Below are 24,347 nucleotides of genomic sequence, written 5' to 3' on the forward strand. Positions count from 1 at the left end.
AAAAAAAAGAGAGAGAGAGAACATCTGACGTACTCCGTCCCTCTCCCTCCCCCTTTGAGGCTCCAGGACCCGACACTGTAATTATACGGCATTCCATCGTATGCTTCTCAGGATCTACTACCACATATTGATACTATCTACAGTAGGTCCCGAAACTGGCGCGACCACTGACACACATCGAATGACTCGTATCTCCATTCCCCGCAAAGAAAGAAAGAAGGAAGTCAGTGTCAGCGCTGACTGCTCACCCACCTCACTCAAGCAAGGAAATCTCATCATTCCACAACCTCCACATGCTCCCCTCCCCCCCTCTTCCCCTCATCTACCAAACAACCCCCCTCATCACCAAAATCCAACATACCACGCCGTGAATCCCCATCAAAAATAACCGCAATCTCCTCCAAAGAATGCCCCTTCGTCTCGGGGAAATAAAAAAACACCGTGCCCAAGATCCCCGCCAGAAAAACACAAAACACGATATAGTACTTCCAGCCCAGATTCGCAATCCCAATCGGGTTACAGAATGAGGAAATAACCAGAGACCCGTACACGGCCATCATCTCGACGGCCAGGCCCTTGGAGCGAAGCGAGTAAGGGAAGATTTCTGTCGGGTAGCCGAAGAGTAGCGGGGTCCAGGCGATGTCGTAGTGGAAGAAGACAATGAAGACGCAGACGATAACGATGTAGCCTGCGGGCTTGGAGCCAGTTTCGGTGGTGAGGGCCGAACAAACGGTCCAGATTATGTAGGAGATGAACATGCCGATTCCGCTCCAGAGGAATAGGGTGCGGCGGCCGAGTCGGTCGACGAGGAATGCGGCCGTTAGGGAGGCGGCGAAGTTGAAGAGTTGGAGAAGGCCGTTGAGGAGGGTTTGGGTGTGGGGGGATGTGATTCCGATGGAGTCGAGGACGAGGGTCAGGAAGTAGGAGACTACGGCGATGCCGTTCCATTGGGCGAAGGCGCCGACGCAGATTGCGATGGTGGTTCGTTTGCGGTTGCCTTGGTTTGTGATGGTGGTGTTAGTGTTGGTTATTGGATTTAGGTGAAGAAAGGAGGGGGGGGAATTACCTGGTGTTGCTACCAAGGTGGACCAGCCCGTGGATTGGGAACTGTTCTCGATTTCGATGGCGTGGGTGATCTCGGCTATCTCTACTGCAACAAGAGGTGAAGGTTCTGCGTTTGGATCCTCTTGGCCGGCATGGTATTTCTGGAGAGTGGCTGTGGCTTCTTGGATCCGGTTTTGCGCTACTAGCCATCGTGGGGATTCTGGAACCCAGTAAAGGAAGATTAGCTGCACCAGAGGATACCCTGCTTGTAGGAGGGAGGGTATGCGCCATGACAAGCTGCCGGATAGAGCTTGGGTGCCAAATGTGCACCATGAAGAGAGGATCGCACCTAGGAACGTTATTGATTGTGAGCTTTTGAGTAGAGAGTCGTCAAGTTCTCTACACTCACCCAGGTAGTACATGGTCCAGTATGCCGAAGTATATTTACCACGATGGGTAGGATATGCCAACTCGGCAATCAACATTGGGCTTGGCTGGGAACTGAACATGCCTCCAATTCCAATCAGAATGCGGGCTACTATGAACATCGGCAGGTTCACCGATGCACATTGTATACCCGTGGCGATGCATATGATGACCAGTCCCGCAAACAGGATTGGCTTACGACCATACTGATCGCAGAGATGGGCTAGGAATGGAAGCGCGATGACACTTCCGATAGACTGAGAGGCGATGATGGTTCCCAAGAGGCTGCCCCTGGGATTGTTGAAGTATTCTTGCCATTGTCTCAAGGATTGCAGTCCGTTCATCAAAGACCCTATAACAAAACTCATTCTTAGCCGTTGAATATCGCGAGGGACTATGGTATCTCACCATCATAGCCAAAAGTCGAGGACGAGAGCAGGGGGATGAGGAGGACGAGGTTCAATCGTAGCAAATGCCGCTGCTGAGACCAGTACTTATCGGTCACTGGCAGTGCCTCTGCAATTGATCCGCCCACGATGTTTGTTGCACTTGTCATTGTTCCGCTTTGAAAAGGTCTTCTACCTTTGCAAAGAAACGCCGGGAAATCCGGGGTAAAATAGATTGATTGTCTGGGGGCTCCGCGTGCCACTTCCGCATCCAGGATCTCCCGGCGGCCCGCCTTCCGCTCAACCTGAAGAGAATCAAGGGGTAGTACAACTGTACAAGAAGCTTGGGCGGCATCGAACAAGGTCAGTTATGTTGGCGGAGTGGCTGCGGATCGCATCCGCCACCCTTGCATAACCGCAACATCGTTCCGAAGAGGGGGAATATTCCCCTCTCTCCCAGACCCCCTGGCATCAATTGATTCCCGGAATTATGGGTATCAGAGTAGTATGACTTGGGAGATAACGAGGGATGCAAGTGTTTACTACTTTATAGAGGGGTGGAATATGGTAACTGCCACAGGAATGGCAAATCTGGTGACTGGAAATATTATAGATTTTATTAAACCAATGATGGCCGAATTGATCCAGAAGCAATCCCATGATGCACAAAGTTGACGCAATACTGAGATTGGAGCTCTTAGAATCCCCAAATTCCATTAACCTCCTGCTCAAGCTTCTTCGACTTCTCATCCTTGCCAAGCCTGACAGGGCTCAGACCCATTGCAACCTTGCCCTGTTTGGACTGAATGTCTGCAACCGTTCCTCTATCAGAGTATTCGAATTCGCCACATCCACCAGGGAAGTCGGGAGGAGGAGTACCTTGCAGAAAAGCCTCACGTTGCTGTGCGACGTATTGCTAGGTCTTGTAAGCGTCGAATTCCTGATCAGGCGACCATGGTCGATTTACTTACCGCGTTGCTAGGCATCAATGGGACGGACGGGATATAGAAAACACAAGCGTCGATGTTTCCTGTGTTTTTCATCTCCGTGCCGTGTATAGTATCGGCACTCCAGAATACCATCCTCATTATTAGTTTTATATGGCCTTATGGTATGGGTCTCTGTCTTACCAGTGTCACCAGGCTCAACGGTGGGGTAGGGAATCATGGTTTCCGCGAGTCTTAAATGAGGATGATGAGCGGGGGTATGCTCTTGGACATCTCCTGGGTTGGAGCCATGCAGGTAAACACTGCCGTCATCATCTTCGAGAGAGAATTTCCATCCATCCAAAGAATCCTTTCGAGTAGGCTTGAAAAAGGGCCGAAGCATCCAGTAAGCAGTGGCCGGTTGCAGGATGGGGTGGACGACGAGAGTGCCTAACGAGTCGAGTGGTCAATTTCAAATTAGTTCTCAAACGAAGAGCCTTCCCTACCTTCCTGGGGTCCATGGCGGGATAATCCAAGCCAGCTTTGGAAACTTCTAAAGTCTGAGCACCCCCCCGGTCCTTCATACAGGTTCATGTTGGCATCAAGGCGGCCAGTAAGATCCCAGGGATCAAATTCTTGCCACTGATGGGTTGTTAGTTTGATACTGAAAGGGATAGAGACCTAACTGAGCCCCCCTACCTTTCCTTCGAATATTTTGCGGTAGGTGTGGCTATAAGCCTTGTCCTCCCATCTCTCCACTCCTCCGCCATCGACGTGAGGTGGAAGCCCGAACTTTTCATCACCTGGTGGTCGGATTTGGACACGGTCACAATAAGTGAGTGGGACCGAAAGGTCAACTAAACTGTATCAGCTGGATTCACGATCTCGACATCTCATTGCAGCTTACTCTTTTGATTTGCATCGGCAGTATACAGCTGATTCATCCATGACTGCGTATAAAGCATATTGGGATGCGATCTTGCTTTCACTTGAGAAGGACTCCAATACGACTCATAGATCACCTGCCTAGAGGTTAGCCCAGGACCAGAAGCTTTAGCGGCTGGTTTGGCACCTTTTCATCTGAATCAGCCGGAAAACCCTTGAATGGACGGGACGTCAGGTATTGGCGGGCGTCAGCGAGTAGATTTTCCGTGACATCCTTGTCCACAACCCCTCTGATAACGGCAACCCCGGTGCGTCGTATAGCAGCCACATCTGCAGGAGATACGGTTCCGGATTTGATGTCAGCAAAGTTCAATTGGGGGATAATCTATACCAGTCAGCTGTTTATCCAACGTCGTCTACCACGATTGGATGAACGTACAGCCTTTCGCTTGGTGGCAACCTCTTCAGTTCGTACTTTCAAAACTTCCACAAGTTCGTCCCATGACTTCTGGAGCTGCTCTTCGAAGCCCGCGGTGAGATTTCGTTTCATTTCACGGAAACGGTCAGGAAGTGGCAGGCTGGCTTTCCCGGAAAATGTTGTAAAGATTGAAGAGATATCCCCTTCTTTCTTGCCTTTGCGAGTGATCGGAGATGACTCGGTTGCCACGAGCCGCTTGACTGTTCCGGCGCATTTTCCCGCACGGAAAGTAGGGCACTTGAGACAATTTGGAGAAATGGTTCGGATCATTGTAAGACTCAGGCTTGGGCTCTGAGATGGTGGTGCAAAGTTCAGATGGCCTACGGTTGACTATGTCAACTGTTTTGTTATATATATACTATCGGTAGCTACGCCTACAGGTTATGTAACTTGACAAGGCTGTCCCCCGTCCGATATTTGCAGAACACATAGGGTGCATTTGACCCCAGCTTGACTTTCGCTTAGCAATCAATTGCGGAGGATATGTTGCTGAGCCTGCTGAGAAGATAGCCATGTCCGTGAAAGACTCAGTCCGCAGCATATTTCGCTGCGGCAGGCGGAGTCGAAGCGGAGATGTACATTCGTTGCCGATTGCGGGCGACGCGGACCCGCAACGATCTGGACTGATGATCTCCAAAGTCGGATTGTGGCGATCGCTTGTTGTCGAAACGTAACAACACTAGCAACAGAATCCGAATTATCGAAGCCAGAAAATTAGTTCCCCAACCGGGGTTTCTTTAGGACCTACATACGAGTCGCTATTGCCAGGTTGCGGGGGAGCATGGGGTAATGCACTCGAGTAGTGATCCCGCAGCCAAAAAGCGGAAAAGCCGCCTTTTGCGGATAAGCCGCGGATGAAGAATGGCCCAAAACAGAAAGTCATCCGATTTGCACCAATCCCATTTGCGGGGGTTTCCCGCAAAATTGAAAAACCAAGTACGTCAAGTGACACCGGTCAGAACTTCCCTGTGTTTTTGCTAGGCACTAATCGGAATAATCGATGCTGTCAGCGTTGGAAAAGCCCCCGAAGCATCTTGCTTTTGTAATCCCGCGTCGTGGATTGGATTCAACGATCGATGATCTGCTACCCTTCACTCGAGCTTGTCTTCCTGGGGATATTTCGTCCCCGCAATCCGGACGGGCGGTGACCCAGGCGGTGACAAGAGACGGTGAATGGAGGCGGAGAAGGCGGCAATTGTACGGGGCGAAAGCGATAGGCGTCATCTTTGATTCCTCCTTCAGCACTTTTATCATTGTATTCCACAGTTCCCTGGAGCTTCAAATGAGTTTAACTCGCAAAAGATCCCCCATAGCTTGCAATCTTTGCCGGCAAAGGTGAGACCCTCAAACTTTGAACGGAGCAGATAACCTGATCCTGCCCAGGAAGCGAAAATGCGACGGCCATAGGCCTACTTGTCGCCTATGCAAGGTGGCCGGTGTTCCATGTGACTATCAGGATTTTATTGCTCATACCGCGAGCACCCCTTCGCCGGTGACTGAGGATGTTTCTTCACCCCTTCTAGAGCAGTAAGAAGTGCTCAGCCCCATCACTTCGACAGACTTGCAACTAAATCTTAAAACAGGAGAGGCACAACGACGGCCGATATCGTGCGGAGACTCGATGGTCTTGAAAGAGCAATCCAAAGACAAAACACTGTGCTGCCATCCGAAAAGCATTGTCAATCTTCGAATTCCGAGTTACAGGAATCCTGGGGCAAACAAAATGGCTCGGAACACGAGCCCAATATATCAGGATTCTCATCGTCACTGTTATTCACGCCTGAGGTATCATTGCTCCAGCCCCAGAAGTTCGTGAACCAGTATTCACCTTCCATGGTGGATACGCATAGCTTGCAGTGGGCACCTGAAACTGGACGAAAATTAAGTGGCAATCAATATGCAGAGGACGAGCTACTTACAATTCCTGTTGGCCATGTTACTCCAGCGAGCAGCCTTTTTTCAGTTGATCAAATCAGAAAGCTTATCGGGAACTATGCAGAAGACTTTTTCTATAAGATCGAATCCACGAGGAACCTCGAGCCCCAAATGCCTGATACTGTTTTCAGCATTGAAAAAGATGATGCAGATGCTCTACTCGCATCATTCTTCTCCCAAATTCATCCTCACTTCCCAATTCTGAATCCGAATAGCTTTAGGGGCTTTGTCCATGAAAATCTTTTTGCTCGCACTGGGAATAAATCTGGCGAAGCGTTGTGTCTTGTTGTTCTTGCTCTTGGGAAACTTGCGTCGAACCGACAGGCTTGCTCTCCTGGGCAGTGCTCGGAGATTAATGGGATAGAACTCTTTGCTCGATCATATTACAAGCTGATCTCGCAGTGGACCACATCCTTCCATTTCAATTTACCACTTGTCTGTGGTCTGGTATATTGTGCAATCTACTTATGCTATCAAGAACGTCCTCTTCAATCATGGAGCATGGTATATATGGCTTCCACGAAAGCCCAGATCATGGTGAAGCAGTACGTCAACCTTCAGAAGTTTCCTGACGCACACCTTCTAAAGGTACACACAGAATCAACGACACGACGAGCCAAGATGAGGTGGACTGCTTGGGACGCTTGTGTTGGACATGCTTCCTTCTGGAATGGTAAGCATATCCTTTATATCAATCAGTACGCATGAATTAATTTCGACACTAGTGATATGCTGGCAGAGTTCCATCTGCCACGCAGCGGGATTGAGCTTACGGTCGAAAGCATTCCATTTCCGTGCTTTGCCAAAGGCGTTGACTCCGACGGCCTTACGTTTTTGGCAGAATGCTCAATCAGGAGATTGCTGAACCGTGTTCACGGAGCGGTTTATGCTAGCTCCATAGGCCCAACCGGGGTCCCAGAAGATGGGCTTAGCCGACTCAACAGTTCATTTACTACCGAGCACCTTCTGACAGTGGACTCATTGGAAAATCTTTGCAACGAGCTTTCCCATCAACTAGATTCGTGGTGTCACTCTTTACCAGATGGCATCAAGTTCGATCTGACGGACAGTGAGCCCACTAGCTGGCGGGACGGCTGGTTGAGATGTCGGTATTGGTCTGCAAAACACATTATTTGCCGACCATGGCTCCTCTACGTTGCGTCCCTGCCAAATAATACTCATTTCCCAGCATTTATGGTGGAGCGTTGTGAATCCTGTGTGCAGAGCTGTCGCAATTATATCCAGATTGCTGCTCATGTTTTGCAGGAAAGGAGTCAATATACCTGGACGACTATTCAAGCGTAAGGATCATTGGGTGTGGGTAGACACAAAACTGACGCCTTCCAGATCTCTTGCCTGCGCATTTGTTCTCACCATCGCTTGGGGGAGTCCACAGCTCAGGTATTTGGTGCCTGATATTATAGTTGTTTTGACAAGTTTGACGGTTACTATAAAACAATGGATGACTCCAGGGTCCAGCGCAGAATCTGTGGAATTGATTTTGAGCACCATCATTCAAAAGATAAGATTTTCTGAACGCCTCTCAAAACAGCTCAGCGGATGCTAGTCCTGGATTGATCTTACAAATTCTACTTTCAATCATCAGGACCACAGATCTATCAACTACAGCGGCACTCTCTTTTAGCGGCCACCCATTTTCATGTATCAGCCTTCACAATGACAATTTATTTGCGTCTTCTCACCATTACATCTTTTTCTTGAGAAGATCCTTATCTGCCCCAAATCTTCTCTTCGGCCGCAAAGTACATATCACATCGATAGTACCCCGGGTGACGGTTTCTACGGCATGTCTTTCTGCGAGCACGAGTCCACGTCTAATCATTACTTCCAGGACAGCCTTCGTCCTTTGATACAGAGAATGAATGGCAATCCCAAGCAGGGGACCACACTGCTAATTTTCATATTTTGGCCAGGTATCTGCCAGAGAGGAGAGAGGGAACAGCCCGTGCCACGCGGATGGGCGTCAGCACATTGACAGCGTACTTCAGGTGAAATTCGGCAACAGTTTGTCATCAACTCGGACTCGTACATTTTTCCAAAGTGCGGTGCATAGTCGGATTTGCTAGTGCTACCCAGAGCACACACAACTCCGGAAGCGTCGGTGATCTTACTTCCATCGAAGGCTGGGTTTAAACTGGTCGATGAAATCCGGGTAGCTTTCCTTTCCATCATTATTAGCACCTCTATAATTTTCGTCGGTAGACCCTAGCACTGCAAGTTCTGATAACTATCTACTTCATACCTTCGGTACCTTTAAATGGCGTCCGCTCTAATTTCAAGCTCGGCGTACTCATTGGGGGGATGAAGACGACGTCACCCGCACTGTATATACATTCCAGTAGCATTAGCTGGCATGCTTGCCACGCACCTTATACTACTGTAATGATGTTCCAGAAGGTTCTCGCATTCAAGGCTCATTTCCACACTTTGGTTACATGCATTCATAGAGTGCATGAGAGGTTAAGCCTCGCTTGCCCTGTCCAGGGATGACGTGGGACCATTCTGCGATCAGCATTCGGGCCTACAGGCCGTATTGAATGTAAACCTTGGCAACATCTATGACATGAAGCGGAGATGAATGCGGGGATTGAAGTTTTGCGGAAATCCCGCTCGTGTGTCCGCCTCCAGCTGCAACGCAAACCATTATGCGGAAGAAACGGCAACACACGGACTCCGTCACGATACTCCGAGGGAAAGAAGCGGAGTTCAGGGAAACTTGACAGGACGATCAGACCATCAATCATGGGGGTAATAAACGGACATAAAAGCTCTCCAGCTCACCGGTGAGACAGATTCGCTCTATACCCCACAGGCCTGGAAAGCCATCGAGAAACTCAACTACGATTATTATTACCAACTACTGCTGTCTAAGCCCTATCGATAACATGTCGACTACACAGTCCGCACCTACTGGAAGCGTCATCCAAGGTCCTCTAAGGTAACACATGGAACAAACCACAAGTCACGCCAAAACCTAACCTGCTAACGTCACCACCAGGATCAAAGCGACGCATGGCGATTTCCGTGATGAACTCCATGAGAATGGTTACGTGGTGATCAAAAACGCCATTCCTCGTGAAAGAGCCCTTCAGTACCAACAAAAGGCCTTTGATTGGGTCACCTCTTTCGATACTCCGCTGGATATGAACGACCCCAGCACATGGAAGGCCGAAAACCTCCCTGTGCAGAGCAAACTTAACACGTTCGACAATTACGGGGTGGTCCATGAGAAGTTCATGTGGGATGCCCGGATGGAACCAGGCGTCGTCGATGCTTTCGCCAAAGTATGGGAGACCGATGAATTACTGGTTTCCTATGATTCTCTCAACATCACGTTCCCCAACCGTGAAGACAAGCCAGCCCGTCCGCCATGGCCACATATCGACCAGTCCCCCTTCAAGAGAGGGATGCATTGTATTCAGGGCATCATCAGCCTGAGTCCTGCTGGCCCTGAGGATGGAAGTCTTATGTGCCTGCCGCGGTCTCATACTTTCAATGATGAATTCTTCGATACACAAACCGACCCAAAGGGATGGGAGACCAAGGACTGGCGCCGCTTCAGTGAAGACGAGATGAAATGGTGGGCTGGTAAAGGACTTCACGCAATCAAAGTCACCACAGAACCTGGTGATCTGATTCTCTGGGATAGTCGCACTGTGCACTGGGGTGGGGAGCCCACAGAGAAGAGTAATGTCATTCGCACGGTCATATACGCTAGTTATTCTCCAGCGCGACTCGCTACGGAAGAGGCCATCGAAGAGAAGAGAAGGGTGTTTTCGGTCTACGGTGCCACGACTCATTGGGCGCATGACAACATTTTCCTGCGGCCATTGGTTGCGCGGCGCCCTGATGGCACCATCGATCCGAAAGATAGGAAAGAGCCATTGGAAAAGCCGGATATGTCGGATCGGATGCTGAAGCTAGCGGGAGTGATTCCTTACTGAGGATAATATCATAGTAGTTTTAGTCACTTTTGAACCAGTTTGTTGAGTTTTTTTGAATGATATTGATTGCACCTCTTAAGCAAACTGAACATGGAGTTAAGACGAATAGTAACCCTACAGCACTGTTATAGCATTAGAAATCATCGTAAGAGTAGTGCCGAGTCATCTCTTAGAAAAACGCAGATTAGAGGCCAAGACACCAAACCTCTGGAATTCTATATGCCTGATACCGATTCTTAATGCTCCACCGTGCCAAGACAACCAATGCTGCAGCACTACAATGCTCAAAGACATTAACCTAACTCGTTGAGAACTCCCTTTCTTCAGCGACAACGTCTTGATGTAGTGTCCGGCCGAATTAGAATCCTTGGGTCCGTTTACTACACTTCTACGGCGGTGTCGTTTTGAATGTTCTACTTCTCGAAGATTGAAGAATTCACTCATTTCTGGAAAGTCCACAATAGATGTGAGCAGAAAGGTGTTCACTCGAGGCATGGTTTAGGTATACTGTAGTTGACGAGCAAGCCCAATGTACACTTGAATTGAGTGCCGTGCATGGCAACGGCAGCCCCCTGGCGTCTGCCCTTTTGGGGCTCAGGCAGCTGCCCTACGCTGTAAGCACTAACACTCCAGGGCTCTATTCTTCTCCTTCTGTTCGTGCGTTTGGAGTCGTCAACGGGGAGAGCCAGGTGGAGCCGTGCGTGTCTTCGGTCGAGACGTTGAGGATTGTGATCTCAAATGGAACTGGGCCGCAATACTTCTCCAGGACTAGCCTTCAACGGTTCTCTTTGAATATAATATTTGCGCAATGAGGAATTGGAATATGCTGGTGATCGCGTCGATCAGCAGTGGACTGCAGCAGACCACGGCTATACTCCCACGGCGGGATATCCGCCTCGACCCGCTATCTATCCGCCCGCTATGTTTCCACGACTTCCCCACGGGCTTCCCTCCGCTCTCCATTCAATGGACATGAACCCACCAATTCTCAACGAATATAAAAGACATGCTACCTTATCCACGAACCTCAGTTCCCATCAACAGAAAAGAGCACCGAAGAAACCCTTGCAAGTCACACCCCCAAGACTAGTTCTTTCACCGATTCTTTTCGATTTCATCATTCCTCCATCCCCCACCACCATGCCCCTTGAAATCCCCCCCTCCAACCTTCTCACCGACCTCTTCAGCCTCAAAGGCAAAGTGGTCGTGATCACCGGCGCCTCCAACGCTCAAGGAATCGGGATAGAAGCCGCACGCGGCTGCGCCGAAATGGGCGCCAACATCGCGCTCACCTACTTCACCCGCCAAGAACAAGCGTCGGCCAACGCCCACGAACTCGCAAGCAGCTACGGCATTAAAGCCAAATCCTACCAATGCGACACATCCAAGTGGCTGGAGGTTCAAAAATTGGTTGACACCATCATCCATGACTTCGGCCACATCGATGCCTTCATCGCCAACGCGGGCCGGACAGCCGATACAGACATCCTCAATGGGACCGTCGAGGCATGGGAGAATATCATCCAAGCGGACCTCAACTCGGTTTTCTACTGCGCTAAGGCCATTGGCCCTCATTTCAAGACCCAGGGGAAAGGGAGTTTTGTTATTACGGCGTCTATCTCGGGACACATTGCCAATTATCCGCAGGAACAGACGTCGTATAATGTGGCCAAGGCGGGTTGTATTCATATGGCGAGGTCGTTGGCGAATGAGTGGAGGGAGTTCGCTCGTGTGAATAGTATCTCGCCGGGGTATATTGATACGGGATTGTCGGATTTTGTGGATCCGGAGATTCAGAGGGGGTGGATTGGGATGATTCCTATGGGAAGGACGAGTCAGCCGAAGGAGTTGAAGGCCGCATATGTCTATCTGGCAAGCGATGCAAGCTCATACACGACAGGTGCTGATATTCGGATTGATGGGGGGTATACCTGTCGGTGAGGGGGGTGGAAGAGTGAGATGTATATATCTTGTTGTGTGTAGCTTGATGAATCATAGTGTGTAGAGAGCGAAGAATGTCTCGGTCACTGTGTAGCATGTTGGCACCTGTACTACTAGCACCTGTAATGCCGTAGGAACTGGACTGGGCTCCATCCATGGATGTATGTGCAGTATGTGCACATTATGTATAATATCTGCTCTTCTTTATTCTTGAAGCTCGAACTTCCGTTTCCACGTCTCTCTTCCTTGGGCTATCAGATGGTGGGCCCGGATTGGACACCCGTTCACTGTTCTCACTGGCTAGCTCATACTTCTAGGTAGACGAGGAGACGGTTCCGGCGGAGTCAGCCATCTTACCTTCCGGTTTCTGAGATTCCCGACATGTATACATCGACACTGAGTGTGCCATGCTTGGGGCTTAGGTAGATGAGAAGGCGAATGTTGTTTGCTGGCTACTCTGTCCCATATCTGCTGTATAGTTGGCAATTCAGCCCATCAGATTCTTAACGTAAGCAATTCTGTATGAATAGAGAGTTCAGTCCTAACAACTACCTAGTATTATAAGATCAGGTAATTTGGTTGCTAATATCGGCGTTTTCCTGTATGTTCCGAGCCTCCTTGGAGCCACGTGATGTTAGGCTTGTTTACCGGCGCGCGCGCCTTCAAAGCACGTCACTTTGCCTCCATCCCTCATACTCCCCACCCTCTTCTCCACTTGTTCCTGACTTGCGTTCAGGAAATGACTACTCGGTCTAGATTTACCACTCGACGCACGGGTCAAAATGAAGGACAAGCTGGCTTCGTGGGACTCTCTCAGCGAGCCAGATCATCACAAACCCGGAAAACTGCTCATGCAAATGACCCGTGCATACCAACAACCTCACAAAGTAGGGAGCTTGAAGTTGGTGATAAAACAGCAATATATGTGACAGTGCGCTGCCAGGGTCGCAATGAACAGGAGACGAACGGAGGTCATCCCGTTATACTACAAACAGATGACTTTAAGGGAAAGACTGTGGAAATGTCTATGGGTTCTCTCCCAAAAAAGATCTACAACTTTGATCGGGTATTCTCATCGGCTGCTGACCAGCGGACGGTCTATGAAGACACTGTATTGCCAATGATTGACGAAGTGAGGTTCAAAGTTGCCTTGCCTCTTGCTATATGTGCTGATCTATGACACAGCTGCTGTTAGGCTACAACTGCACCATCTTTGCATATGGACAGACCGGCACAGGTAAAACATACACCATGTTCGGAGACATGACGGAAGATTTTGGGCTGTTGTCGGATAATGCGGGGATCATCCCACGCACCCTTTGCACCCTATTTGATACGCTTAGGGGAACAGATAGCACTATCAAGTGCTCTTTCATCGAGCTTTACAATGAGGTCTTACATGATCTTCTCTCCGATGAGGAGGATGTGAAACTACAACTGTTTGAAAACGAACGGAATACTTTCAACAGGAGTATATTGGTGAAAGGAATGCAAGACTCATACATTGATTCTCCATCAGCCGGTATTCAGCTACTACAAATTGCTAGTCAGAAACGGCAGGTGGCAGCAACCAAATGCAATGATCTGAGTTCCCGGAGTCATACCATTTTCACAATCAACGTGCTTACCAAGTCTAGTGAAGGGTCCATTACGTCGGGGAAGCTGAATCTGGTAGACCTAGCTGGAAGTGAGAATATCCAGCGCAGTGGTGCTGAGAACAAGCGAGCTGTTGAAGCCGGTCAAATCAACAGAAGCTTGCTAACACTTGGACGAGTCATCAATGCATTGGTTGACAAAGCTTCACATGTTCCGTACAGGTAATGTATTAAAAGGTTTAATAGAAGAAGAGATAACAAAAATAACGTTGGTTAGAGAATCGAAATTGACAAGGTTACTGCAAGATTCCTTAGGTGGCCGCACCAGGATTTGCATAATCGCTACTGTTTCTCCTTGTCGGTCAAGTCAGGAAGAGATCGTCTCAACGTTGGACTAAGCATTTCGTGCGAAGAACATTCACAACAGGCCACAGATAAACACGCCCGTGCCGAAAGATACATTACTATCAGAGCTCTCTTCGGAAATCGAGAATCTTAAACGCAACTTGAGAGCAACAAGACATCGAAACGGCATCTATATGACTCCGGAGACATATGAAGAGATGACCAAAGAAAACGAGTCCCGGCGGATTGCCAACGAGGAGCAAAAACAGAAAATAGAAGCCTTGGAATCTGGCTTTCAACACAAGGCAGAAGAGCTGCTTGCATTAAGACGTCAGCTCCGAGACTCCGAATCCGATAATAAGGAGACGCATTCAAAGCTCTGTCAAATAAATGACACTATAAACAAGGCTAAGAAGATATGGGGTGGATCTGTTGCAGAGGTTTCGGATATCACTGAGAAAGTGGGAATTCGAATGAAGAGTTTTGAAGCTCACCAGACAAAACTTTTCCAGGACTTTTCGACCAATCTCAGCCGATTTTTTGAGAATGAGACAATGGCGGCGCAGAGGAGTGATAGCCTTCTTTATGATGCCCTCCATACTGTTGAAAATGCTGAGGTTGACTCCCAAACACAATTATTGAAGAGCGAGACAGACGAATCTTTCCAAGAGCTCAAGCAAATCAGCAAACAGGTCAGGGTTATGGTCTCCAAGATCTTGATTGAACTCCCTCAAACAATCATCCGGATGTCTCAAAGTTTCCAAGATGAACTAACAAAGTGCAATAACCAGGTACAACCTTTATATACCTTCCTAAGACCTTAGCTAATCAGGTTCAGTTTGATATGGCCTACAACACACTCGGCAATGATGTCAACTCTATAGTTCAGATAATCGTGAATCATATTGAAGAGCAAATGTCGAAATCAGCGAACTACAGCATCAGCTTCAAGATGCCAATGCTCGAATGACAGAAATGAACCATAAGACCTCGCTTGATCTGTCTCGATTTCTGGAGGAGGAGCGTACAAACGCTGAAACAGAGCGCCATAAGCTTCTGACCCAAATTGGTGCACTCTACAACCTTGAATCTCAGCGTCGTTGGGATCGACTTCAAGACAACCACAGTACTATCTGCAATGACATTGCAAGCTCCGGTGAGCTTCTTACGGGCCTTACAACACACAGCCGGCTTGATCGATGTGTCACAAGGCAGCAACAACTTACTGAAGAACTCATTGACTTAAGGAACAATCTCATTGTACGTATGGGGCAGGATAAGAAAGTACAGTTCCTATCCTATGTTGCTCTCACTCTGACCTTTTGATAGCCCGAAGCAGACCATCGACAAACAACACCTCTCTGTCCAGCAAACAGCAGTCTCCGCGCGGAAGGACCTACAGCAAAGCTTCGACAATCACAAAGAAATACTTGATGAAGAATTAGAGCTCTGGGCTCAAAAAACTGGAAACGACAAAATCACAGAACAGTCAGCTTAGTGACTCCTATCTTGGCCATTTGGAAACCCTAGGGACTATTGTCAAACACTCATGCTCAACAGCGAAGGACCGACTTGGAATAATACCCAAAGACTCACAGCAATTCCAGAGCGAGATGGCACTGTCTTCAAAAACAACACAGCAACCCATCGCCACCTTGAGCCAGGAGGTTCACGACTCCCTGTCGCATCTGCGAATGAGCATAGAGAGGTGTTCGTTGCCAACAAGTGCCTCCCTGAGACAACTATCTGACTGCACTACTCCATCATCCCACCCCGATACCAATACCTCATCCACCTCTTCGGTGCACCAGGATGTCAGGAATACATCAAAGGTAACTCAGAGCAACCAGGAGAGCATTTCTCGCGATACAATTGACAGTCTGATTGAACAGCCATGTTTGGGAATTACTTCTGCCGACAGCGACCAACCCCGACTTAAACGGCGCCGTCTATGAGAATACATAACACTCGGCAACATCTACAATACCCTCTGATAGCTATACTACTATATAGTCTTTCCCGAGCTTCCTGTCTAACTACTAGTTTGGCCGGGGGGGGGGCCGCGCGGGGCAAGACCCCAGACCAATTGAACAGGTCTCCCAGCTTAGTCATTACATAGTCCATACAGAGTGGTAGATAGCTGTCGGCCACACGCAGCGCCTTGGGCCACGCACAGTCCAAGACCTAGTATACTAAGCTTAATTGTATAGGTTGGGTAGGTACAAGGTGTGGGTGGGCGTAGCACCTCCCGTTCTTTATATAGAGTCCCACCTATTAATCAGTTTACCTCATTCCTATGATATGATATGATATAAGTACCACAATTACCAGCTATAACACTACAGCATAGTCCATGCACTCTCCTTTCCAAAAATGGATTGATTGATTTCATTCTTCTATTCAGCACACCTCAGATGCCCTCAATAATAACCTTCAACACATCCTCACCCCCCCTTTTCACCTTCTCAAAAGCCTCCTCGGCTTGTTCGAACTTGTACCGATGCGAGACAATCTTCTGTGGCTGGACCTTCCCGCTCGCCACAAGGTCAATGGCAGATGGATACACACCGGCAGTGTACCGGATTGATCCTCGAAGGGTCAAATCCCTGATGCAGGCAGTGGTGATGGGAAAGACAATGTTCTGTTGTATTTGCGAAATGGTTAGTGATCTGCTCGCTGCCATGTTCTCATTTCAAAAGGAAAGTCTCACCTCTCGGCCCATTCCGGCCTGAACAAACATGCCTCCCTTTTTGCACAGTTGAATACCAGTCTGGATGGCGCTCTGGGCTCCAGTAGCGTCAATGACAACATCGGGACCTTCGCCGAGATTGAATTGCTCTTTGATAGTTTTGGCAACCTGGCCGTTGAATAGGACGTCCTTGTCCATGTCGTAGGGTTCGTTCGGAGGGAGGGCAGGAGGCTGGAAGACACCATCTGCAGACTTCATTATTGTACTGGCCATTTCGAGACGCTTGGGGTTGACGTCGATGCCGATGACGGTTTTGGCGCCAAACTGCTTAGCAACGCTCTGGACCAGAAGACCGATTGGACCACAGCCGAAGACGACGACTGTTTGGCCGCCCCGGATCTCGCCGACGCGGCAGATCTGCACGGCACATGCGACGGGCTCGCACAGAGCGCCATCTTCAAGGGTTAGATGGGATGGCAGGAGGTAGCAGTAGTCGCCCGCAGTCTTGAAGTATTTGGAGAGGGTTCCATTGTGGGGCGGGGTTGCAGCGAAGACGGTGTCAGGGCAAAGGTTATAGGATCCTTTGCGGCAGTAGTCACAGTGGCGACAAGGTACACCCGGTTCAATGGCAACATTGTCGCCAGGCTTCAGGTGTTTAACGGCGGTTCCGACAGAGACGACCGTGCCGGCAGATTCATGGCCCAGGACGATAGGTGAGTCAAGGACGAAATCCCCAATGCGGCCACGCTGCCAGTAGTGGACATCGGACCTGATCGATGGGTTAGGATTTCGTGAAGTAAGGCTGGGGTTTTCGAGACAGGGCATACCCGCAGATACCAGTGTGTTTGATGTTGACAATAACATCGTAGGGGTCGGTGATTTCGGGAACAGGGATGTTTCTCATCGAGACCTTTTGCACCGCCTCAAGGACGAAAGAAGGATTCTCGGAGCCAAGGGTCGACATTTTGGAATAATAATAAAAACCAAAAAGAGATCGGCACGACTTGTTTACCACGAGACTCGGCAAAGGACTTGTTAGAGGACTAAGAGAGCAAGCAGGTTAGTACTTAAGTATTCTCCAGAAACTCCTCGCCGTAGATACCTGAATTCGAAGACTTTTACATTGAATGACTTCAGATGGTGCAACGCCATCCCCCGCATTCTCAGCATGCCTGGGGTTGCTGCGGCCCGGGTGGCTATCGAGTGGAAGACATCCGCCGCCGGACGGAGTTGGCGGGTGATTGCCGCCATTGGTCTATTTCCTCCGCCTAAGACCCCACCCATTCAAACCCCCCACGTTCACTCGGCTCAATTGACTAGGTAGTAGGTAGGCTAAATCCACTGGCAAGTTGCTCACATGACTTGGCAGTTCATGCCCACATGTTTCGGGTCTTCCGTTGCCCTGAAAATGTGTACTAACTCTCTACCCAACTGGCGGATCCGGTCCGCAGGGATCCCGCTTCACGCTGTCGGTCGTTACTCGGGCTAGACCCATGAGAATCTCAGGAGTGGTTGTCCGCTGTGTCGGAAGGTTATGCTCGCTTCTGGACATGGGCAGTTGGCCACTAATAAATAGCTGCCACGACATTGTGGAAAGATTTTATTTTCTTCAGAATCATCCAGGTATCCTCCTTTCAGTCTGCTTAAGAGCTGGTATCGATCCGAAGTTTTTGAAAGATGGCATCACTCAACGGAAAACTTGCCATTATCACAGGTGGTTCGCGAGGTATGTGTCTATCGCAGCACTCAAAGCGCGAAGCTTCGATACTGATGTTGCGCTAGGAATCGGTGCCGCAATAGCCCGCCACCTGGGTCAGATGGGTGCCAGCTTACTTCTCTGTTATACATCTCCATCATCCGAGGAGGCCATCAAGTCCCTGGGTGCTGATCTGCGAGAGAAGCATCATATTCGGTGCGAATCGGTCCAGGCGGATCTTGCGACGCCTCAGGCTGCTGCGAAACAAATCATCTCCGCAGCCAAGATGCATTATGGAGATGCAAACGGCAATCTGGTGGTGGATATCCTCATTAACAACGCGGGCATCGGCGGCAACTATGAAATTGGCGAGATTCCCGAGCAAGCTTTCCATGATCAGTATGCTGTCAACGTTCTCGCTCCGCTGATGATGACACAAGAGTGCAAGCCGTTTCTCCCCCACGACCGGTCCGGTCGTATCATCAATCTGTCGAGCGTCTCATCCTCCCTCGGATTTGTGGGGCAAACCATTTATGGTGGCACCAAAGCTGCGCTCGAGGCCATGACTCGTACTTGGGCCCGTGAGCTGGCGGAGCGTGCCACTGTCAACGCCGTGAGCCCGGGGCCGGTTGAAGGGGATATGTACTATGCCGCAGGAGAGGGGTTCTGGAAGCAGATGGAAAGCTGGCATTCGAATATGCCTCTCGCTGCAATTCGGGAAGGCGTCGACGACCCGACTCTCGTCAAGCTCAGCAAGGAGAAGATGGGCGGAAGAAGACCGGGCTACGCGCACGAAGTTGCCGGGATCGTGGGTATTTTGTGCCTGAAGGATGCAGGCTTCTGCACAGGCAGTGTTGTGTGTGCGAACGGCGGTTTCCGCTTTAGCACCTGATGTAAGGTTCAATCTATTCAATAAGATAAGAGCAAGTTGTCACTCGTCATCCTAGCAAGCTTGGCCCATTAACATTCCCTCGTCGCAGCACTCGCGTTCTGTGACGCAGAAGGACAGTAATTGCGTGCAGGTCTTGGATGGAGGAACCATCAAAGGCAAAACGTCCCATGGTGTTGAGAGCTTTGCTCTGTAGAGTTTCAATGTCGTCAACGAAATGCGCAAGCGACGGACATAATGACCCCAGTGTCAAGACAATAATAGCAGCAAATGTCCTGGGATAAGAACCGAAGAATGTTAGTCATTCGTCTATCTTGGGCTCATCGGGGCGACGTACGAGTGAAGGATGATCTCCCTGCAGGATGATGGAGTCGAAAGCCGTTGCATCGACACTTCAAGGTAAGCTCGACAATTATCGAGACACTGCGAGCTCCTGGAGATGAGATCGAGTGGAACTTCCGCCCCGGACGATATCTTGCAGGTGTAGATCAGGAAGGGCCTGAGGATAACATCTTTGGTGGAGTGAAAGCGGTGCAGAATGTTCAGTTCCACCGGAGAAGATTCCACAGAAGTTTGCAGATCGGGCTTGATGGTGGCTGGTAGAAGTTGAAACCAGTCATCGAGCTGTCGGTTGAGTTCGTCGGAGACTTTCCACGTTCGACCCAGAGAAGCATCGCTATTGGGAATGTTACTGGGCTCATTTCGATACATGGTGTAGTGAACTCGGTTCAGAAGTCGTCGCGCTGAAAGCTCTGCCAGCCAATAATGAGTCCCCGGGGAGTTATAATCGCCCATGGACGGCAAAGGCATCGTATCAACCATATTTTCGATTCCGCTGCTTGGAAGGTGATGTTCGGCGATGAGGTCGCTGGCAAATCAACATTAATTTATTGCAGATGCCGCGGATTAAGATGGCCACGAACCTTTCGACATCAAAAGCCGCCCATGCAGTTAGCAAAATGGATGGGAAAGTCTTCGAGTGAGGGTTTCCTCGAGACCTTGTATTGCCAGAGTTAGTCAGATAGCTTCAATGTGATATGTTTTTGACTCTGAACAATGGAGATCCCAAGATACCTTTCGTATATGTATTGAATGCTGGTAGATGCCAGATGAATCATCTTCCATGATTGAAGAGGACGCAATAGGTAGCCGAAATATTTCGACGCCAAAATCAGTGCCTGCGGGAGCGCGAGACCCAAATTAAACGACACTAATGATTCTCGAATCACTATTTGCAGTGCAGGCGACAGGAACCTGGACCCTGGTACCATGAAAACAGGATCAGGCATCGCCGCATCACAATGTTCGGTAACAGCCGATCCAAGGGCAAAGACAATCAAGCACAAGGCGGAGTCACAATTATCCTGTAGCCCATGTTCAAGCACTGACCGGTAGAGCTTGCGAAAGTCACATTCATCGATCATTGGTATTTCGGGATGGACTAAGTTGAAGAACGCTTTCACTAACAAGTCCGTTTCAGGCTCCTCGATTGTAGGAAGGTGGTCGCGCGCAAATTCCCGGGGACTGAAAGAGAGCTCCGGAGGAACCTCCCGGCTTGCCTCGGTGGAGATAAAGAGATCGGGAGGAAATTCCCCGATCAGATCCTGTACTATGTCCATGCGCAGAAGATCTTCGGTGGTTGTCGTGTGGCCGAATGGGATATTCATAGGGGGAATATCCAAGCTGGATAGATCTGTGGTGAAGACATCCTGACAGCTAGATCCTGAGTTCAAAATGGATGGTGTATTGCCCGTGGCTAATCCATCGGGTATGGCATCGAGTTGATCCCCATGCGGATGATCAGTTCCGGTCAGTGCTGGTGAGGTGACCTGCGGTGGGTGCGAAATCGGAGCTGGAGCTTTTTGGAAATCCGATGGTGTGAGGTTCTTATATAACAGGCCCTCAATCGCATCGAGGCGCCGCAAGAACTGAGATGAACTGGATGCCACCTGCCTCCTATGACCCTTGTAAGTGAGCCGAAAGGGGCTGCCACAGATGCTTCCAAACAAACCTTCCATGAATAGCTCCGCTGTAAACACATTCTACCCCCGCTTCATCGCAGAGACCACAAAGCGGGATGTTTCCGTCGCATCGTCGTTTTCTGGTCTCTATTAGCAAGAGCATTTCTGACGCGTCGCATGCTATCATAGCGCCCCTACCTCCGACGACACGAATTGCATGCCAAAATGGCCCGCTTACGGGGTTTTTCCATCTTGGAGACTTCAAGAAAGACCCTCCAATACAGAACAGCGACGCATTGAAGGGGTGAAGACACAGACGTGCAGGCGATTGGAATTTCTGATGGCCGAAATCCCAAGCGAGGTCCGTCGATGGACACGAGAACAAGTGCGGAGTAATGCCGGGTCTCTTCCCCGCACTCCCCGAGTCACGGGACTGGGGCCGACCGCCTTTATTCACGTGACCCAAACCAAGCCGCAAGAAGTCATAGCCGGGTACGATGCCGATACGGAGTATTGTCATCCCCAGTATTGTCTTCACTGATCTGCTCACCGCCTTGATCAGGTCCAAAGCGACACCTTCCACTTGCAGATTGGGGCCATGCACGGCCCATGGTTTGTTGTGCGGTGCTCTTGACCAAGCAAATCATCCTGATACCACAACTCCTACGCCGTACTACTTTGGAGTTCAAGTCACTCGGCCAGTGGAGCTCCCAAGGTGACTGGAATGGGCGTGATGCATGGTGCTTATTGACTTACTGTATGGGATGGGCCCGATGGGGCATCTCAGATGGATTGATCGTTAGTGCTTATGGTGTCGTAAGAACTTATGAGGATTGACCGGTGGACTGCTGGATTGAGTAAAGATTGAAATTAATCCCAGCTTTGACTAATGTGGGATGAGGGATTTAGGAATGTATTTCAACCCGCTGCCATGGCCATCAGCAGCTCATCCCTTTTGCTTCAATCATGCCGTGGACCGCAGCTGAGCACTCGCAAAAAACCTTCATCCGGCCCCTGGGCCCAAATGAAATCTTCTTCAAGTTGATCAGTGACCCCGGCCACGCGCTGGGTCGGGAGCACTGGGCCATCAATTACACCGTCGCCATCCGTCCTCGTGGAGACTTCCCGGCCGATCTTCTCCCAACCCTAATCCGCTACTCTTGGTTGCAGCTGCGCTTCCACCACCCCAGTCTGGCCGCGCATCCCGACGCCTTCAACGTCAACGTCGTCTACACGGTTCCTGCCTCGGCCGATGCGCTTAGGCAATGGGCCTCCCAGACCTTCTTCGTCGAGGCCGACGCCCAGTCCGCCGACGAGGTGATCCGCACCATTGCCCCGGCCCCGGACGCCCGGCTATACTACATCCCCCAAACGGGGGAACTGCTCCTGCACACAGCACACTGGCGGATGGACGGAGTGGGCGGCCTCCTGCTCCTAGGCCAATTAGTGGACCTGATGGCTTCGAACGCTAGCAACCTTCTGTCCGCGAAGCTGCCCGAAGCCTTCGAGGCCTTCTCCTGGGGATCCGAGATTGACCGGCTGGCGCCCCTCGTCGAAGAAGCCGGCAACATGCCCCTCACCGCGACCGACGAGCAAAAAGCCATCGCCCACGAGGCAGTAGGCACCTTTGCCCACGCGACGGGCGCCGTGGGGGTATCCTATATCGGTGATGCCTCGACCATGCCCTCGGGCACGCGGGCCGCCGAGCTGACCTTCTCACCGACCCTCACCTTCGCCGTCGTGGCCGCTGCCAAAGCCCGCGGGGTGGGCATCACGGCCGCGGTTCATGCCAGTCTCGCGGCGGTCAACTTCCGGCGTGCCATCACCGGCCGTCACTACACCAGCACCATCAAACATTCGCTGCGGCCATATCTGCCCGAACCGTACTCGACGCCGGCGGTGGCAGCGGCGCTCTTCACGTCCGGCTGGTTGGCGCGCGTTGACGCCTCCAACACCTGGGAGGAGAATGCCCGCAAGTTCAGGGCTGAGTACCAAAAGGGCATCAGCAGCGACTATATCCAAGCCCACCGCGAGTATGCGTCCACGTTGGTCGAGGTGCTTCGCAACCTGCCGACGCCGGCGGAGCCGCCCAGCGATATCGATATGAGCAGCATGGGAATCATGGAGCAATATTTGCAGCGCGAGTATGGTACCCCGGAGCGTGGGTTTAGTATCATGTATGCGGGAGTCGGCGTGGAAATGCTGTCGCGTCAGGGCGTCGTGTATGTCTGGACTTTCCGGGATCGGTTGACCATGCGGTTGGTGTATAATGAGGCGTATCACACCGAGAAGCAGATGATGGAGATTTTGAATGATGTGCGGGTGGATTTGTTGAAGGAATTGCATGTGGAGGGGTAGACCTTTGATTGATAGAACGTAGAATTTATCTAGGGTTCAAGAAAGTCAGAGCATCAAGGTACACATCTACTTTACCCATCAAGACTGTCTTTCTGACTGACCAGTTGACGTATCATATTTAAACCTTAAAGAACTAGTGAATCGTGCCTTGGCGATATCATCACCCTCTTCACTACCCCTCAATCTGGAGATTCTATCAAAACACAAACCCATCGCGTCCTCCATCTTCTTCCTGTCCCTTTCCCTCCTAATTCCCAACAACCCCCATATCCCCACCGCCAAACCCAACTCCACCTTAATACCCCACCAACCCAACCCAAATCACACACCTTCACCACTAGACCCAGAAACATCCCACCTCCCCCATCTCCTCCCATCCAAATATCTCGAATTCTCATAAACCACCACTCCATTAAAATCCGCCAGAAAGGGCACCGTGGCCTCAAACCCATTAAGATCATGCAGGTCTGCTATTTTCCTCGCGAGGGGTTCATCTTCCTGCGACCATCGTACCAGGTACCATCCGTTTCGTTTATGGTTCCAGAGAACATATACCGGGAGAATTGTTGTTGTTTCATGTGCGGTTTCGAAATCGTAATCGAAATTGTTCACGTCTATGGCTATGTATGTGTGCTTGGCTTGGATTTCAATAGCTAGGAAATTGATCCGGTTGTCGTCTTTGTAGTTGGGGAAGATGGTGTTGAGGAAGTCTCTGGCTGAGAGGCGGTAGTTTTGGGGGTTGAGTTCTTTGGTGGGGAGTTTGAGGACGAGGCGTTGGGGGTGGGGGTTGGTGAGGATTTGGGTGCGGATTGTGGTTATTGAGGACAT

The 24,347-nt window shown here is 50.2% G+C and overlaps 12 protein-coding genes across 12 annotated transcripts; 7 read left to right on the plus strand and 5 right to left on the minus strand.

Annotated features, from left to right (window-relative positions):
• Nucleotides 1-275: 275 nt before the first annotated feature.
• BO94DRAFT_457674 (general substrate transporter) lies at nucleotides 276-2,026 on the minus strand (the record flags this gene model as incomplete). Its single annotated transcript, XM_025607757.1, has 4 exons — nucleotides 276-997; nucleotides 1,067-1,393; nucleotides 1,454-1,822; nucleotides 1,879-2,026. 4 exons carry the CDS (start codon nucleotides 2,024-2,026, stop codon nucleotides 276-278), a joined length of 1,566 nt encoding a protein of 521 aa, XP_025471278.1.
• Nucleotides 2,027-2,553: 527 nt separating this feature from the next.
• Nucleotides 2,554-4,415, minus strand: BO94DRAFT_457475 (DUF1479 domain-containing protein; the record flags this gene model as incomplete). Its single annotated transcript, XM_025607747.1, has 8 exons — nucleotides 2,554-2,772; nucleotides 2,828-2,961; nucleotides 2,987-3,232; nucleotides 3,289-3,424; nucleotides 3,482-3,639; nucleotides 3,690-3,804; nucleotides 3,855-4,052; nucleotides 4,107-4,415. The coding sequence occupies 8 exons, from the start codon at nucleotides 4,413-4,415 to the stop codon at nucleotides 2,554-2,556; spliced, it is 1,515 nt and encodes a 504-aa protein (XP_025471279.1).
• Nucleotides 4,416-5,427: 1,012 nt separating this feature from the next.
• On the plus strand, nucleotides 5,428-7,385 carry BO94DRAFT_457552 (uncharacterized protein; the record flags this gene model as incomplete). The annotated part of the gene is made up of 6 exons (XM_025607753.1): nucleotides 5,428-5,480; nucleotides 5,529-5,672; nucleotides 5,762-5,957; nucleotides 6,057-6,625; nucleotides 6,679-6,753; nucleotides 6,806-7,385. The coding sequence occupies 6 exons, from the start codon at nucleotides 5,428-5,430 to the stop codon at nucleotides 7,383-7,385; spliced, it is 1,617 nt and encodes a 538-aa protein (XP_025471280.1).
• Nucleotides 7,386-8,927: 1,542 nt separating this feature from the next.
• BO94DRAFT_563149 (phytanoyl-CoA dioxygenase family protein) lies at nucleotides 8,928-10,045 on the plus strand (the record flags this gene model as incomplete). The annotated part of the gene is made up of 2 exons (XM_025614333.1): nucleotides 8,928-9,039; nucleotides 9,100-10,045. Exons 1-2 carry the CDS (start codon nucleotides 8,987-8,989, stop codon nucleotides 10,043-10,045), a joined length of 999 nt encoding a protein of 332 aa, XP_025471281.1. The 5' UTR covers nucleotides 8,928-8,986.
• A 1,086-nt stretch (nucleotides 10,046-11,131) lies between these two features.
• On the plus strand, nucleotides 11,132-12,004 carry BO94DRAFT_609872 (SDR family oxidoreductase). The gene has a single exon (XM_025616588.1). It carries the CDS (start codon nucleotides 11,186-11,188, stop codon nucleotides 11,984-11,986), a length of 801 nt encoding a protein of 266 aa, XP_025471282.1. The 5' UTR covers nucleotides 11,132-11,185; the 3' UTR covers nucleotides 11,987-12,004.
• Nucleotides 12,005-12,805: 801 nt separating this feature from the next.
• Nucleotides 12,806-13,979, plus strand: BO94DRAFT_563150 (kinesin related protein 2; the record flags this gene model as incomplete). Its single annotated transcript, XM_025614334.1, has 3 exons — nucleotides 12,806-13,118; nucleotides 13,172-13,803; nucleotides 13,859-13,979. The coding sequence occupies exons 1-3, from the start codon at nucleotides 13,008-13,010 to the stop codon at nucleotides 13,977-13,979; spliced, it is 864 nt and encodes a 287-aa protein (XP_025471283.1). The 5' UTR covers nucleotides 12,806-13,007.
• Nucleotides 13,980-14,685: 706 nt separating this feature from the next.
• BO94DRAFT_277758 (uncharacterized protein) lies at nucleotides 14,686-15,450 on the plus strand. The gene is made up of 3 exons (XM_025606605.1): nucleotides 14,686-14,717; nucleotides 14,765-15,210; nucleotides 15,256-15,450. Exons 2-3 carry the CDS (start codon nucleotides 14,893-14,895, stop codon nucleotides 15,358-15,360), a joined length of 423 nt encoding a protein of 140 aa, XP_025471284.1. The 5' UTR covers nucleotides 14,686-14,717; nucleotides 14,765-14,892; the 3' UTR covers nucleotides 15,361-15,450.
• An 857-nt stretch (nucleotides 15,451-16,307) lies between these two features.
• On the minus strand, nucleotides 16,308-17,681 carry BO94DRAFT_277780 (NAD(P)-dependent alcohol dehydrogenase). The gene is made up of 3 exons (XM_025606606.1): nucleotides 17,443-17,681; nucleotides 16,637-17,384; nucleotides 16,308-16,567 (listed from the first exon to the last, which is right to left on the minus strand). The coding sequence occupies exons 1-3, from the start codon at nucleotides 17,577-17,579 to the stop codon at nucleotides 16,337-16,339; spliced, it is 1,116 nt and encodes a 371-aa protein (XP_025471285.1). The 5' UTR covers nucleotides 17,580-17,681; the 3' UTR covers nucleotides 16,308-16,336.
• A 611-nt stretch (nucleotides 17,682-18,292) lies between these two features.
• BO94DRAFT_542815 (SDR family NAD(P)-dependent oxidoreductase) lies at nucleotides 18,293-19,203 on the plus strand (the record flags this gene model as incomplete). The annotated part of the gene is made up of 2 exons (XM_025613108.1): nucleotides 18,293-18,341; nucleotides 18,398-19,203. 2 exons carry the CDS (start codon nucleotides 18,293-18,295, stop codon nucleotides 19,201-19,203), a joined length of 855 nt encoding a protein of 284 aa, XP_025471286.1.
• A 46-nt stretch (nucleotides 19,204-19,249) lies between these two features.
• Nucleotides 19,250-21,412, minus strand: BO94DRAFT_581917 (uncharacterized protein; the record flags this gene model as incomplete). The annotated part of the gene is made up of 6 exons (XM_025615441.1): nucleotides 19,250-19,475; nucleotides 19,538-20,068; nucleotides 20,124-20,198; nucleotides 20,275-21,156; nucleotides 21,212-21,301; nucleotides 21,360-21,412. The coding sequence occupies 6 exons, from the start codon at nucleotides 21,410-21,412 to the stop codon at nucleotides 19,250-19,252; spliced, it is 1,857 nt and encodes a 618-aa protein (XP_025471287.1).
• Nucleotides 21,413-22,127: 715 nt separating this feature from the next.
• On the plus strand, nucleotides 22,128-23,568 carry BO94DRAFT_484642 (uncharacterized protein; the record flags this gene model as incomplete). The annotated part of the gene is made up of 1 exon (XM_025608966.1): nucleotides 22,128-23,568. The coding sequence occupies one exon, from the start codon at nucleotides 22,128-22,130 to the stop codon at nucleotides 23,517-23,519; it is 1,392 nt and encodes a 463-aa protein (XP_025471288.1). The 3' UTR covers nucleotides 23,520-23,568.
• Nucleotides 23,569-23,840: 272 nt separating this feature from the next.
• Nucleotides 23,841-24,347, minus strand: BO94DRAFT_609892 (uncharacterized protein; the record flags this gene model as incomplete). Its single annotated transcript, XM_025616589.1, has 1 exon — nucleotides 23,841-24,347. One exon carries the CDS (start codon nucleotides 24,345-24,347, stop codon nucleotides 23,841-23,843), a length of 507 nt encoding a protein of 168 aa, XP_025471289.1.

This window comes from Aspergillus sclerotioniger (assembly GCF_003184525.1).
Source record: "Aspergillus sclerotioniger CBS 115572 chromosome Unknown BO94scaffold_4, whole genome shotgun sequence".
Lineage (NCBI taxonomy): Eukaryota > Fungi > Ascomycota > Eurotiomycetes > Eurotiales > Aspergillaceae > Aspergillus > Aspergillus sclerotioniger.